This window comes from Mustela erminea, chromosome 20, assembly GCF_009829155.1.
Source record: "Mustela erminea isolate mMusErm1 chromosome 20, mMusErm1.Pri, whole genome shotgun sequence".
Lineage (NCBI taxonomy): Eukaryota > Metazoa > Chordata > Mammalia > Carnivora > Mustelidae > Mustela > Mustela erminea.
In genome coordinates this window covers 32,156,736-32,172,599 of record NC_045633.1, presented here as the reverse complement: position 1 = coordinate 32,172,599, position 15,864 = coordinate 32,156,736, and the positions used below count along the sequence as shown (strand labels likewise).

At 57.0% G+C, this 15,864-nt stretch overlaps 1 protein-coding gene across 4 annotated transcripts; it reads right to left on the bottom strand.

Annotated features, from left to right (window-relative positions):
- Positions 1-54: 54 nt before the first annotated feature.
- On the bottom strand, positions 55-9,271 carry SLC12A9 (solute carrier family 12 member 9). 4 transcript variants are annotated; one of them, XM_032327211.1, is made up of 14 exons: positions 9,128-9,271; positions 8,200-8,400; positions 7,834-7,968; positions 7,259-7,390; positions 6,589-6,897; positions 5,825-5,932; positions 5,587-5,698; positions 4,867-5,024; positions 4,653-4,735; positions 4,317-4,441; positions 3,987-4,179; positions 3,641-3,815; positions 3,283-3,429; positions 55-1,355 (listed from the first exon to the last, which is right to left on the bottom strand). In XM_032327211.1, exons 2-14 carry the CDS (start codon positions 8,378-8,380, stop codon positions 466-468), a joined length of 2,748 nt encoding a protein of 915 aa, XP_032183102.1. In that variant the 5' UTR covers positions 8,381-8,400; positions 9,128-9,271; the 3' UTR covers positions 55-465. The 4 variants fall into 4 exon arrangements, with proteins under 4 accessions (XP_032183102.1, XP_032183103.1, XP_032183101.1 ...); XM_032327212.1 differs by having other exon boundaries at positions 9,132-9,271; XM_032327210.1 differs by lacking the exon at positions 9,128-9,271 and adding an exon at positions 8,972-9,121.
- Between the last annotated feature and the right edge of the window lie 6,593 nt (positions 9,272-15,864).

The window sequence follows — 15,864 nt, the reverse complement described above, 5'->3', positions numbered from 1 at the left end:
CCCCGCCCTACCTTCACCGCCCCCACCCACCCACAGCAGTGCTCCGCCAGCCTGTAGTGTTTTGGTCTTTTATTCACGATCAGCGGTTAGAAAAATAAAACAGAACAAAAACATCACAACCTCAAGGGGTCTGCGAGTCTGTTGGGCTAGGGGAGACTGAGGTAGCCAAGAGTCAAAGCAGAGACCCAGCCTCCATCAAGGCACCGGTGAAGGAAGGGAGGCCAGTGGGGAGGGCTGCTGGCTTCCACCCCCAGCGTGGTGGGGACGGGACAGCTGCCTGCATTAGTGCACGAGAGCCCCTCTCCCAGGGACAGAAGGATGCCCAGCCCAGGATCCCCTAGTCCTTCCACCGGGCTCCACGCCCCGCATGTGGAACGGGCGGGAGGCTGCCGGCCCTTCCCTTCCACATCCACGAATCAAAGTGGGTCCCTAGAGCCGGGCACCCTCTGCTTCAGGCCCCGGGCGTCAGAGATCAGTGCAAGTGACGGGGGTGACGCCATGAATGAGCAGCGTGGGGCCCAGATCCCGGGTCAGAGTCTCCAGCAGCGCCAGGTAGCGAGGGTAGCGGGCAGGATCGGCCGGCGGCCGAGGCAGGTACAGGAAAGTGAGGGCCGTGGCAGGCCCACCCTCGCCATCCCCACCCTCGGGGCCCCCGGGCCCTCCTCCCCGGCTGCGCCCCTGCTGGGCCCGAACCAGGGCGTTGGCACTGCACGCCAGGGCCTCTGCCTCGGCGTCCCCCCGCCTGCCGTTCACAAAATCCCCCTCCTCCTCCTCCTCAGGCTCCCCAGACCCAGCCCCCTCGCCCCACACCACCTCCTGCACTTCGGCCCTGATCCTCAGCTGGCTCAGCAGTGCCCGGAGCCGCCCCTCCGCCGCCCCGGGGGCCTCTCGGGGCCCCAGGCACAAGAAGATCCGGAGCCGGGCGCTATGCCAAGCAGGCACCATGCCCAAGATGGTCGCCATCTGCAGCAAGAAAAGGCCACACACGTCCACGTAGCCGGGCCCCCCCCGGGGCCGCAGCAGGTTGAGGGGCCACACGTCCACGTGATGCGGCGGCGAGGTGCCCCCCGACCCCCGGCTCAGCCGCTCGGGGGGCAGCGCCCCGCAGGCCCGGGCCAGAACCACATTCTTGTTCATCTTGAGGGCGTCTGCCACCGTGGCCACGTAGTCCTGGGGACTCAGAGCCCGGGGGCTCCCGGGAGCCCGGGGTGGAGGAAACAGGGTGCTCAGGGCTGGGGACCCGCCCTCCAGGGTGCCATCAGCAGCCTCAGAGAAAGCCGGGTCAGTCAGGAAGTGGTCCTGGGGTGCAGCATCATCGTAGAAACCCAGGACCAACGTGTTGGGCTTCATGCCACCTGGGGGGAGAGAGGGGGAGGTTGGGAGGGAACGGATAGGAGTCACACTCGCGGCTGAGTTCACCCCACGCTAACACGCACCCGTCAGCGACACACGTCAGCCATCAGGTATGGCGTTGGCTCTGCGCTCAGGCTTTCCCCACGACATTATGCACGTTTGCATAATGACTTTTCGTTTTCCCAAATGCTTTTGCATGCGTTTATTTGTTGCATCTGCATGACTCATCTCCCCCCCCCCACGTAAATCCAAGGCGAAGTTCGCCTCAGGAGTGATTCTTCTGAACTAATGAGCACTTCCGGTCCACGGCAATTCGGATGCCTCCGCTCCAAGCTCGTGATGGGAGAGGAGGGTCTGACTTCATGGGGCCGACCAGACCCCCTGAGTAGGCAACAGTCAAGGTCGTGGCCTCGGTCCCCAGGGAGACAGCACCCCAGCCTCTGCTGGGGGAGGAAGGGAACTGGCCTGATCTACCGACCACTCATGATGGCGAGGCCCCACCTGCTCTCCGGGGAAGAAACAGGTACCCTCTGCACACTTACTCAGAGCTAGTCCTGCTAAAAACACTTTGTGTTTTAACTCCTCTCGTGCTTGAAGCAACACTATGAAGTAGGGACTCCTTACTCACCCCTTTCACAGACAAGCAACCCGAGGCACAGAGAAGTGAAGTCACTTGCCCCAAGGCTCACAGTCAGGAGATCTCCTGACTGATCTCCGGGGTCCGCAGGTGATCACAAGGTACCCAGCACCAGAGCCTAATCTCTGAGCCTCTGACCTGTGTGTGTGTGTGAGTGAGTGTGTGTGTGTGTGTGTGTGTGTGTCCTGGTTTTTAAATTTTTGAAGAACCATGGCGAAACTGGATACCCCTCCCCCCCACCACCACCGCCCACTTTAACGGGGCTGATTTTACAGAAAGACTCTCAGATCTTGTCTAAGGCTTCTTTCTCGTGAACCAGGTTGCTGAAAATCCACCCATAAATCCAGGTCTGCACTCCAGGAGGAGTTTTTCCAGTTCAGAGTTAATCCTTTCCCTTCATTTGAATCGTTTTCCACAGCATCCATGTGGTAGAAAGCAGTGATCTCCCGGCACGGTTTCCCCCCACAAAGGGTGGGGCTGAGGGGACACCAGGCTCTCTAATAACGCTTGACGACAGCCCAGAAGCACCTGTGCCGGCATGAACTCCAGCCGATCTTGCAAGTGGAACCCGTCACCCCTTCCTGAGCATTGCCCAGAGCTCTGATTTACCCTGAACAGGATATTGTCCAACACTTGAACCTTAGCCAGAGCTCAATGGAGAAGGGAGTGCGTACGCACTCAGGGAAGGGACTGACACCCGCCTGGCATTGAGAAAGGAGGTGGCAGCTCAGCCCGGGTTTGCAAGAAGCCAGGATGCAAGGCTGGAGGCCTCGGCACCAAGGCAGGGTAGCAAAGCAGGAGGGAATCTTCCACACCCTCTGCATCCTCTGCGGTCTCTGGAGGCCAATGTCACACCACCCCTTCCTCCTCCGCCCCTTCCAAGCCCCAGCTGAGATACCATCTTGTCCCCAGCCACATCAGTGCATACCATCTTGAAATCAGATAGCTAGAAACCATCTGCCCTAGATTTGAGCAGCCCCCCAGCCTCAAATCATTCTCCCATTGTCCCCAGACACACAACATGGTCTTCAGAGCCTGTGCCCTAATGTTGGGGGTCAAAGAAAAAACAAAACAAAACACGATCAGTGGCACTCATCTTCAGTCCTTAAGCATTTCCTTGGGACTTTCATGTCCTCCGTTATCTTTAAACTTGAACACTGTGTCTTATCTGCACTAGACCCTGAGTTCTTTTCAGAGTTTGCAGTTTGTGGTTTACTCTCTGGCGGACGGTAACAGAGATTGAAAGAGGCCGCAGAGGGGTTGTCGAGGGGACCCAGGGAGGAGTAGCTCACCAAGGCCAGAGATCCGAAGCAGATGCTGAGCCCCCTGGCGCACGGAGGGCGAGAGGGTGAGGTCCACAAAGGCCTTCACTTGGGCTCTGTCCACCAGGCTCAGCCATGCCCCATACTGGGGCTGCACAGGGTCAGAGGGCAGGCAGTCTGCAGAGAAGGGAGGAGGCAGATGTGGGCCAAACCCACGTACTTTTCTCCAGGAATCCAAATACCAAATGGGCCAAAGAGAAAGGTCTTGGCAGGGCTCTGGCTGGTTGGAAGCATCATCAGAGAAGAAGCATGAGGCCTCTGGACCCAAAAAACACAAAGAGGCAAGAGGGAGAAGGAAGCTGGGGAGGGAACGAGGCGGGCAACTCACCAAGGTCTCCCAGGGTGACGTGGCCCAGGACATAGAGGCCCCCCTTCTTGAGCTGGTTGGCCAGCCGCAGCAGAGGCAGGGCGCCCCGGGGGTTCCCCACCAGGAGCAGCAGCTGGGGCCGCCAGAACTTCACGTGATCCTTCCGGACGTCCAGCCGGAGCAGGTACTTCCGCACCTGGGGCCGGGGGTAAGGTGCAGAGAGGCAGGGCTCCAACGGGCAGCCCCCACTGACCACCTCTCGGACAGGAACCCCGACTCCAGCCACGGCCAAAGGGGGCTTACTTGGTGGGGGGCGTTTCCCAGACTGCCTCCTCCCCTCCCCACCCTCCCCTGAGCCCCCACCAACCTGGTGGAAAAGCAAGGCCTGGCTGACGTAGCCCCAGCTGCTGGGGCCTCCCCGAGCTGTGAGCAGGGCAGAAAGCAGCCCCATGAGAAGCAGGGAGCCACCGGCGGCCCCGGGGCTGATGAGGAACATCATGAGCAGGCAGGAGGCCACGCCCAGCAAGCAGGTGTGCCAGGAGAACAGGCTGAAGGTGGGGCTGGGGGCGGGGGAGAGAGAGAGGGTGCTCGGGGCCTGCCGCTGCACTCCATCTCCAACCTCAGCACCCCCCACCCCCGCCCCGGACTGAGCCCTCCCACTCTTCCCTCTTCAACTCTGGGCACCCGGGAATCTCACCGGAAGTTGGGGGCCGAGGCCCACTCCAAGCTCAGGCAGGACAGGTCCACTGCAGCGTAGGCCACCAAGTAGAAGACAGTGACCACAGCAGCCAGTGTATTCAGCTTCCCAGCCAAGAGCACCAGCTAGACAAGGACCCAGAGGCTGGGCGGTCGTGCATGACCACCCCCCCACCCCCCACCCCGGCCCTCCACCCCACCCCACCGGGCTAAAGGCCAACCCGTCCTGCCTCTGTCGATCCCTCTTCCAGCCCAAGCCCAAGCCCCTCCTGGTCCTGGAAGCAGAACCAGGAGGGCCTTAGGGGAAGGGGAGGGACAGCTTGAAAGGAAGGCTTACCTGCACTAGGCCCCAAGAATAGAGCACAGCCCCCCAGGGGTTCCCTGTTCGGGACACAACCTTGGCCGGCGCCAAGATGACTCCTGTGCAACCAGAAATGCAACAGACACATCAGCCTGGGCCAAGTGGCAACTGAGAAAGACTGTTGTGGGGTGGCGGGGTCGGGGCGGGGAGTGGAGACACAGAACCAGGCAAGGAGCAGGGGACGGCGCACCAAAGAGGTCATCCTGAGCCAGAGCGTGCAGGATGCGGGAGGCCCCGATGAGCGAGCTCATGGAGGCTGAGAGCGACGTGGCGTAGATACCGACCAGCACCAGTGGGGGCCACAGGCTGATGGCCCGAAAGAACCCGTAGTCCTCCTGCAGCAGGGTCCTGGGTGGGGGAGGGAGAGGAGAGGGCAGATCACGCAGGGGCCCCCACCCCAGGGCCTGGGGGAGATGAGCGCTCTGACTCTGCAGGAGGTGAGGAGCTGGGGTTCCCAGCCCCAAACTCAAAGCCCATTGTAATGCATCATGTGTGCCCAGAGGGGAAAGACAGGGCATTCTCCGGTTATCATCTGGGTTGCTTCGGGTTTCATCACATGGTAGACATTCCTAACAGTATCTGTACAAGAACCCAAATATTTATGGAAATACAAATTGATTAGAAAGCCATCCCCCACCCCCAAACCAAGCACTACAGGAGTCCCAGGGACACAGCAAATGCCGGCTATAGGCTGGCAACCGGCATTTAGCTAGCTGTCCCCCCTATCCGTGGCGGCAGCAGAGCCTTCTCTCTCCCGGTGGGAGGAACAGTCTTGGTTTTCCCTACACCCCGACAATGGGGGGTACCTGCCCCCCAGCCTGTGCCGTCCTGGGTGATCCAAGTGTGGCAGCCTTGTGCCACCACCCCGCTCCACCCCCTCAAAGGCCAGGCTGGCCCCCTCCCCAGGCACCTGTCACAGGTGAAGCCGGAGAGGAAGAAAAGCAGAGTGTAGATGAAGAAGGTGTAGGCGACAGCGACAATGGTGCCCAGAGGAATGGCCCGGCTGGGGTCCTTCAGCTCCCCTGTTGGGAGAGGAGGAGAAAGACAGAGGTCAGCCCTCCCCACGCCCTACATCCCGGAGCCCTCAGCACTCCCACAGGGGCCCAGGGTGGCTGCCCACAGGGGGCAGGGGGCAGAGGCTCCCCCACCTGACATGTTGGCTCCGGCCATGATGCCCGTGCAGCCATTAAAAAGGACAGCAAAGACGCTGGCGAAGGTCATCATGGCCCCCGTGGTGTAGTCCTTGGCGTAGCCAGCTAAGGGATGGTTCCGAGGGAGGAGACAGCGTCTGTACCCCTCACAGGGATCCAGGCATTTTGGCCCTGCCACCCTCTCCCCACATGCCCGCAATCCCTGTGCCTCCCCCCCCCACCCTCCCCAAGACCCCAGCCCTGACCCGCCACAGGCCCTGGCTCAGCGGGCCCCCTCACCTCCTCCCCCCAACCCCATTCTCCTTCCTCCCTCCAGGCCTTCACCCTTGCTCCTTCCTGAGACACCTTCCCTCTGGCTCCTACCCAAAATCCCCAACCCACCCCCGGCCACCTCCAGCTCTACCTGCCCCCCGCCACCGCAACCCCCACTCAGGCTCCCCTCCTCCCACTCCTCGCCTGACTCTCATCCACTTGCATCATTTTCGGTCTTACTGTGCGATGTAATTGTTTCCTGAATGTCCATTTTATCTCTCCAACCAAATAAAGTTCCTCTAAGGCAGGAACTGTCTCGTGGTCATGCTGGCGCCCCACTGGGCCAGACACGCGAGCCAGATCTTAAATGACCTGCACTGTTCAGAGATCTGACCTCCGCCCCCTGATTCTCCCTGATGTCTGTTCTTTCCCAGGGATTCCAAAAGCCCGGCTCCCACACAGGCTTACCCCTTGCCCGGAGAACCCTGTCACCCCTGTGCCCAGCTCACCACCCAAGTTGGCCTTCAGGGTGCTGCTGTTGAAGCCAGTGAAGTGGCCGACCTGGGGCGGCAGGGAGGAGCCATTGGGGCCGGGCCGAGGGGTCAGGGGGATGCTCCTGGGCCCCACAGCCACAAAGCTGACCAGCACCGAGGCCAAGGATCCAGACACCAGCAGGAATGTGAGAAAGGAGGCGCGGGCATAGAGGCCCGCCCCCAGGGTACAGACCCCACCCACAAGGCCCAGCAGCAGGGAACCATAGAGCAGGCTCCAGCCATAGCCCTGGGGCAAGACCTGAAGCCCACTGGGCTTCGTGGAGTCTACAAAGAAGAAGAAAGAGAGTTAGAGGACCAGACCCCTAGGAGGGATCCCAACCACGAATCAGAGCAGGAACAAATCCCCTCTTTGCCCCCACTGTCCTCAAAGGCTATCTTTCTCATTCCCCTACTCAACTGTCCTCTAGTATCCTACCCCTCCCTGCTGGGGAGCAGCTATCTTGCTAGGGGTGTGAGTCTGGGCTTCCCCAACTAGAGGGTAAGCTGCCTGTGGGCCAGGACCATCTCTCAGATGACCCCAGAAGGCGGGAAACACAGGAGGTGCTCAAGAAAGCCAAGCTAATGGAGCACGTCGCCCCCAGAATCCCCAACCCCGCAAACCCGCAGAGCCGCCTGGAGCACAGACCAGCCCCGAAGACATCGAGCACGGCCTCCACCAGCCCCAGCAGGGAGACGGCACAGCCACAGACGTTAGCCAGGTAGAACATGAGGCCGATGCTGCCCCCAACCTCAGGCCCCAGGGTCCGGCTGATCATGACTAAATGTGGAAGGTGAGCGTTAAGGGAAAAGAGAGTGAAACGGAGCAGGAGAAAGGGTCGGGGCACAAAGCACTCTGCAGCCTTGTCTCCCTGCACACACCAGAACCATCCCCGGTTGTCAAGCTGGCCTGGCACAGCCACTCCCAAGCCACGTGGCTTTACACAAGTCACTAATACTCTTGAGCTCCCAGTTCCTCATTCGTAAAATGAACGATTGAATTGATGAGACTGTTGGGAGAACCAAGATGACAGCTGAGAAGCACCTGGCGGACAGGAGACCAGCACTGACAGACATGTCAAGCCATGTTGGTCACCTTTCCCATATGGGCTTGCCTGCTGAACGTTCAGTTAGAACCTGCCTCCCTCCTGCCTGGCCCCAGCCCCACCTCTGCCCTACCAGGCAGAAAAGCCCAGACCCCAGTCCACCAATGTTTGAGGATACAGTAGGCGCCGCCCCCCCGCACAGCTCCGTTGGTGGCGATGGCACAGACAGAGAGGACGGTGAGCGCCAGGATAAAGTAGGCGACCAGGAGCATGGCCAAAGCCTGTAGCAGCCCAGCATGGCCCACCACGAACCCTGGGTTGGGAGTGGCAAAGCAGGTCAGAGGGTGGCTCATGTACTCCCACACCACACTGGTCCTCAGCATCAGTCACCTGCTGGGGCAGAGCTGAACACAAGGCCACAGGAAGCCCTCTCCCCAAGCCCTTCATCCACCCGCTTCTCCCAGGACCCTTCCCCCACCTCACCCCAGTCTCACCCCTCCCCCACCCCACTGCACCCCTGAGGAAGCCCCACCACCCCACTCACCAATCCTCAAAAAAACAACTATACTGAACATGGACAGGACTGTGGGCACCACCACACCAAGGAAGGTGGAGAGCTTCCGGGCAGATGCCCCTCCAGGACCCCCGGCCCCATTGGCAGAGAAGGCAACCCCCTCATCTCCCAGGAGCCGGTAGGCCAGCAGAGGAGAGTTCTCGCTGGCCATGCCAGAGTGCGTTATGAGGCCTGCAAAAGACAGTTTGCTTAATGGAAAGTAGCTCCACAGAGCCCCTCAAAAACACCTGGAAACTTCCCCAAAAGGGAAGACTGCAAAAACTCACCAGCAACTCAGAGTTCCTGAGGGGCAGACTGGTCCTTGCCACTTCCAGGGACAATGGCAGACACTGCACCCTTAGCATTTGGGTACCAAGTCCCCTCCCAGCTCCTGGGGACCCCCCCGCCCCCATATCCCTGAGACTAAGGATGGCAATGGCTCTGGGAAGAGGCAAAGGTACTCTCCCTTTTCAACTAGCAGCGCAAGAGGAAACAAATCCCCCAAAAAGGGAAGTGAGTTCCGGGCAGGAAGCCCTCCTCGCCCCCTCCTCCGATGTCCTGAGCTGTCCCCCTCCCAACTCCCCCAAGCAGTCACCTCATCCGTGGCTACAAGAATTTCCGAATCTTCCAAAGCCCCGCCCTCCATCAATCCTCCCTCCCAACCCATATCAGACCAGCTCCTTTCCCCCAGCCTCCCCAGATTCCTCCCACCCACACAAGGCGCCTTCCAATCTCCACCAACCCAAACACACCCCTCGACTACCAAAACAAAGACACAGGCCAGCAACACAAGGTGGGTCCTCCTCCCCCCACCGGTTCCTGCCCACTTTCTCCCCGGGCGGGTTGGAGGGGGCCGAGATCCGCTTCTCTCCGGCCAGGCGCATTCCCACAGCCCGGGTGCGGCAGGGCGCTCACTCACCCACCCGGAGGACGCAGCCGGCCGGGGGCGATCCCCGACAGCCGGAGGGGGGTCTGCTACCGGCCGAGGGGGCGCGGGTGCCGGAAAAGCCAGCTGCGGCTACCGGGATGCCAGGCCGGGAGCCCGCCCCCCCAGCCCACGCGCCCCATTGGTCCCCGGGCTCAGCCCCGCCCCGTGGGCGCGCCCAGGAAGCCCCGCCCCTTTCGGGCTCCCGGGACCCGCGCGGCTCCGGCTCCCACTCCACGTGCGCCCGGGATGCTGCTCTAGGTCGTCCCTGAGGGCATGGTGTAGGCCACGGCTCCAAAGGCGCCCATCCGCCCCTAAGCAAACAAGCGCCTGCTTTTACGGGCGGACCCCAATCCGAGCTCACGGAGGCGCCCAGAGGAGCCACCACTGAAAGGGGCGTGCAGTGACCGCGGAAGGTAACTGCAGGTGGGCGGAGCCGTGACACCTGGCCCAGGTGCGTCGCCGGGAACGCAGGGCCACGTCGCTCGGCGCCTTCCGGAGTCCCATTCGTCCAGCTTCTCGAATCCCGGGAATGTCTCTGGGGTACCGGCCTCGGCCCTCACCCCCGCGGAGGCCCGCCCCTCACGGCCGGTACATCCCACCGGCTGCGCTCTCCGCGTCAGCCATCGGAGGGAGCCATCGGCCGCTGATCCCGGTGAGCCCCGGCTGCACAGGCCACCGTCTGTCCACAACGTCCTCCTGCTGCTTTCCTACCGGCCTTTGCGGTGTTGTCCCCTCCAGCAGAGATGACAGGACTTGTGAACCTCCGGGAGATGGGATTTCCGCCTCCTCCCCACCCCGCCTCCTCACTCTGCACGGGTACCATCAACATTAGCACAACCTGGCAACGTTTTCTCATCTGTAAAATGGGGATTAACCAGAACCCTGCATAAGGTTGCTACGGGAGGGTTCAATGAACCAACCGGCACCTGAAAACAGTGCCTAAACGTACAGTAAGTTATCTGCATAGGTCATATAATGCATCAGCACTCTGTAAGGTAGATGCTTCGTTAAGAAACAAGCTGGGAGAGCTTCCGTAATCAGTTTCTAATCTTGATATAGTCCTTTGTGGCTACGCTGTCACTTGAGCCTCAGGAAATGAACACCGCTGTTACTGCCATAGTCTTTGGCTGTCAATTATCTGCACACATTCCCCTAGGAGAGGAACGGGCTCAAAGCAGCCCAAATGTGGCATTGTCAGGGAGAGGTCTCATGAACAGCTGAACTGTGGCATTTTCAGAAGTCATCAAGGCTGCCCACGACGGAGTTTGGTTCGTGGCTCTTTCCCACACCATCCTGTCACAGTTTTTGATGATTTCAATATCCATACTGATGAGATTTCCAACACCCTGGTGTGGCAGTTGCTTGAACTCCACAGATCGACACGGATCGGTGCAGTTCTCACCCTCCGCAGTAGCCAGTGGTTATGCCCAGACTTTGTCCTCGCTGGAAAATGACCGCAGCCCCTCGTCCTTTCTGTTCCCCTTCTCTGGTATGCCCGCCAAGGAAAAAATTAATCTGACACTGGTTAAAATGGTAAGGAAGACTTTATTCAGGACTTTTGTGATTGGTGTTAAAACTATCACAATAGGGGAGAGAGATGGGATTCCTCTCCAAATACAGCAAAGGCAGCTGGGGATTTATAGCCAACAGGCAGAATGAGGGAGTTGGTGATGGGTAATTACCAGGAGGAAACACCAAGACTAAGAGGATTCTAACTAAACAGAACTTGGGATTCTTGCTGAAGGCAGGCCAGGGTGATCAGATATCAAGGGCAAGAAGATTCTGCCTAATCTGGGCTAGGCAGGCCCAGCAAGGATGAGGGCCAAGGTCAAGGCCAACTCCAAAGAGGGCTCAGAGAAGCCCAACTGAAGTTTGGTCAAGGAAAGGTGCCTTGACCCCAACAACCCTCCACCTCACCAGAGTCCAATCCATAGATCTTGCCCTCCACTCACTTCCCATCCTACCCAGCTTAAAGTTCATGGTCAGTGAAAAGCACTCCTTTGTCCCTCTCTCTCTTTATTAACCTCCTGGCAAAACCACAGCCCTGCTAGGTGCAACTCCTGGTCTACCCTGAGCCTGCCCAGAGCAGCTGAATATGGCTGAAGGAAACACCCAACTATGGGAGCTCCTCTCAAATTCATAACCATGAACCTCAAGTGGGCCCTGAAACTGCCCAGCATTCCAACAAGATTTCTCTGGTCTGTTCACTCTCCTGTACTTTTCATGATTTTGGGGTCCTGGGATCGAGCCCCGCTCAGCTGGGAATCTGTTCTCCTGTACTTCACTATCCTTACCCTTAATCTTTACTCCTGTACTTCACTATCCTTACCCCTCTGTTCAATCCTTTCTGCTTCCTGTCCTGTTCTTACTCTCAGCTCACTATCTCACTTCCCAATTCAGTGAGAAAAGAGACGCCAACAGAGGAGACTAAAAGCTCCTATCCTCCCACCATGCTTTGCGGTGCCTTCCTCGTATTAGGGCTGAATTGACCATGCTCCCGGCTAAGGTCAACCTGCCACTACTTCCCATTTCATCATCTTTTCTTTTTGGCTGGTCATTACCATTAGTATATAAATATGCTTCCCCCCCCCCCTTATCTTAAAAAGAAAAAAAAAGATCTTTTGAATACACTATACTACTGCTTCACTTCTTTGTTTTTGAGAGCACTGCATGTGTACAAGCCGGGGGGTGGGGAAGGGGAGAGAGAGAGATAGAATGAATCTTACTCTGGCTTTATGTGGGCTCCATGTGGAGCTGCTGGGCTCGATCTCACAATCCTGAGATCATAACCTGAGCTGAAATCAAAGAGTTGGATTCTTAACCGACTGAGCCACCCAGGCACCCCTCTTTGTAGTTCTTTCTAGCAAAACTTTTTTAAGACTCATTTATTTCTTTTTCGTAAAGATTTATTTGACAGAGAGAGATCACAAGTAGGCAGAGAGGCAGAGAGAGAGAAGGGGAAGCAGGCTCCCTGCTGAGCAGAGAGCCCGATGATGTGGGGCTCGATCCCAGGACCCTGAGATCATGACCTGAGCCGAAGGCAGAGGCTTTAACCCACTGAGCCACCCAGGCGCCCCTCTTTGTAGTTCTTTCTAGCAAAACTTTTTTAAGATTTTATTTATTTATTTATTTGAGAGAGTGAGCGAGAGAGACTACAAGTCGGGGGGAGGGGAGAAGAGGGAGAACAGATTCCCAGCTGAGCGGGGCTCGATCCCAGGACCCCAAAATCATGACCTGAGCTGAAGTCAGATGCTTAACCAGCTGAGCCCCCCAGCATTTTTAAACAAAAAACTATTTTTTGGTGAAGAGATGCACACGGTTTTTAAACAAAACGGTATTATAGACTTAACAGACTACAGTAGAACATACACATGACTATTATGTGCACTGGGAACCAAAAATTGACTTGACAGGAATCACTGCAATATTCACTTCATTGTGGTGGTCCGGAACCAAACCTATAATACCTCGAGGTATGCCTCTGCTTGATTCCTACCTCACGTGTCTTCTAGACCACAGTCATGGATTTCCTCCTGCTCATTCTCTTTTGCTTCCTCATCTTTCATCTTAACTCTGAAACACTCCCTAGATGTTGGAGAAACAGCCAAGATGCCACTGTGGACTGGAGGCTCCAAGGAAGACGGAGAGCTCAGTCCTCAGATTTCTTTTCACCATTTACACCCATTCCCTCGGTGATCTCTTCCAATCTCATGGTCTTTTTTTTTTAAGATTTTTATTTATTTATTTTGACAGACAAAGATCACAAGTAGGCAGAGAGGCAGACAGAGAGAGGAGGAAGCAGGCTCCCTGCAGAGCACAGAGCCCGATGCAGGGCTCGCATGACCCGAGCTGAAGGCAGAGGCTTTTACCCACTGAGCCACCCAAGTGCCCCCAATCTCATGGTCTTAAACGCCATCTCTATGATGGTGCCCCAAGGGGGTACCTCCAGCGCAGATCTGAGCTCCACACGGTATGTCCAACAATATATGAACAACTCTGCTTGGACTTCAAATAGGCAGCTCAAGCTTGGTATGCCCAAAATCAAATGCCTAAACTTACTCCCACAACCTACTACTTTTGTGGTCTTCCCACCTTTCCATTCCCTTAGATAAAAAACCTTGGAGTTATGCTTGATATTATCTTCTCTCACATCCACATCCAAACCAATTAGCAATTCCTTTTGCCCCTACTTTTAAAGACTTTTTTTTAAATTTATTTATTTGACAGAGAGAGATCACAAGTAGGGAGAGAGGCAGGCAGAGAGAGAGGAGGAAGCAGGCTCCCTGCTGAGCAGAGAGCCCGATGTGGGACTCGATCCCAGGACCCCGAGATCATGACCTGAGCCGAAGGCAGCGGCTTAACCCACTGAGCCACCCAGGCGCCCCGCCCCTACTTTTAAAATATAACCGGTGGGGTGGCTCAGTGGGTTAAGCCCCTGCCTTCGGCTCAGGTCATGATCTCAGGGTCCTGGGATCGAGTCCCACATCGGGCTCTCTGCTCAGCGGGGAGCCTGCTTCCTTCTCTCTCTCTCTCTCTGCCTGCCTCTCAGTGTACTTGTAATTTCTCTCTGTCAAATAAATAAATAAAATCTTTAAAAAAAATAAAATAAAATAAAATAAAATATAACCGGTATCCAAACACATCTTATCACCTTAGTCCAAGCCACCATCATGTCTTACCTGCATTATGGCAACAGCCCCCTAACTGGTTTCCTGCTTCTATTCTTGCCCCTGTTGTCTGTGAGTCTTTTCTCAACAGAGTAGTTAGAAGGATGCTATTAAAGGGTTCCTGTCTGGCTCAGTCTGTAGAGCATGTGACTCGTGATCTCAGGGTTGTAAGTTTGAGCCCCAAGTTAGGTGCGACATTACTTAAAAATAAAACCTTTGGGCACCTATGTGGCTCAGTTGGTCAAGCAATCAACTCTTGATTTCAGCTCAGGTCATGATCTCGGGATTGGGGATCAACCCCGCATCGGGGCTCCACAGTGGGTATGGAGCCTGCTTGGGGTTCTCTCTGCCCCTCCCCACTTCTCCCTCTCCAAAAAATAAGTAATAAAAAGAAATAATAATTTATTTATTTAAGATTTTTACTTATTTATTTGACAGACACAAGGAGAGAGGGAACACAAGCAGGCAGAGTGGGAGAGGGAGAAGCAAGCTTCCCAAGGAGAAGGGAGCTGGATGCAGGGCTCAGCCCTAGGACCCTGGCATCATGACCTGAGCCAGAGGCAGACACCTAACGACTGAACCACCCAGGCGCCCCTAAGATGAAATCTTTTTTTAAAAAAATGATGCTATTAAAGCAAGAATCAGTTCATGATCCTTGTCTTTTTAAAACTCTCCAACCCCAAGCAGTTTCCCATTTTCCCCACTGTAAAAGCCAAAAGCCTTCATGATTAGGATAACCACACTTACCTCATGATTCCTCATCTACGGTCCCACTACAGTACGCCTGTTGCCTGAGTTCAATGTTAACAAGGTCCCCTGTGCTCAGAAGTGACCCAGGGTGCTCTCTGTGTCACATGGCCACTCAACCCACCCACCCCCCAAGTTCTACCCAATAGGCAAAGCACCCTCACCTCTCCCCATTTCCTTGCCCCAGCCTCCAAGAACGCGCTATGGCCCAGAAGCCTTGAGCTTCCTTTGTCTTCTGGGCGCAGGTACCGACTTCTTTGCGACATCTCCTCCACCAGTCCCATTTAAATTGAACCACAGCCTCCACCCCACGCCCCTTCCCTATTCTTTTTTCTCCATAGCACTACCACCACCTATGTCGTGCACTTGTCTGGTTCCCTGACTACCTAGTCGCAATTGAAAGTTAAACTCCACGAAACAGGAACTTCTGCCAGAAGCTTCGCAGCCGCAATACAGACCCGGGCACGGGCGGGGGCGGGGCGGGAAGGGCGGGCGGCGGGGCGGGAGGGGCGGGGGGGTGCTCCTCACGTGACTGCAGCGCCCACCCCCACCCCCACCCCGACCCTCCTGCTGGGAAGGGAAGATGGCTGAGCCCAGGGTGGCCTCAGAGAGAGAGGGCAACCAACGAGAGGGCGCCTGCCCGCTAGAGCGTCTGCGCCTCGCCTGGGTCTGCGGTTGCGTGCTGGGAAGGCGCGAATTCTGGGGCTACGTGCGGGTCCTCCTCCCCACCATTTTTTTTATGGAGAAAGGAATTAGCTCATCCTCAGAGTCGTTTGATGTGACCTGCCTGCTGCTTCACCGCCGCTTGCGATCCCCGGCATCCGAGGCGTGTAGGACGAGGTTCTGGGATTCAGGATACGGGGTTTTGTCCCCTGATGCTGCCTCCTGGGTCAACCTGTGAAATGACCTCAAAGTGTCAGTCCAGCCTCCAGTTCTGGGCACCCCCCCGAACACATCCGAACTGTCCCTTGGGCACAAGGACGTCCAATCCAGCCCGCAGGTGCCCCACTCCCGATTTCTGGCCTGAAATGAGAATTCCCGGGGGATCCACCCTCCCCACCCCTGCTGTGAGCTCCCCAGGATTAAGTCTGGTGAATCCGGACCCCCTCCCCCAGGCCCCTGGGGCAGATGAGCCCTTGGCCACCGCCCCTGCAATTTCCTGCAGACCCAGCAAACAAAAGGCTCGGGAAGAGAGGCGAGGCTGAGCTGGGCGCCCTTCCTGCAGGAACAGCTGATGGAGCAAAATGGTCCAGGAGGGAGCGGAGGGGAGGGATGAAATTCCAGGATTCCTGGAGGACCAGAGTAGGAGGCCAG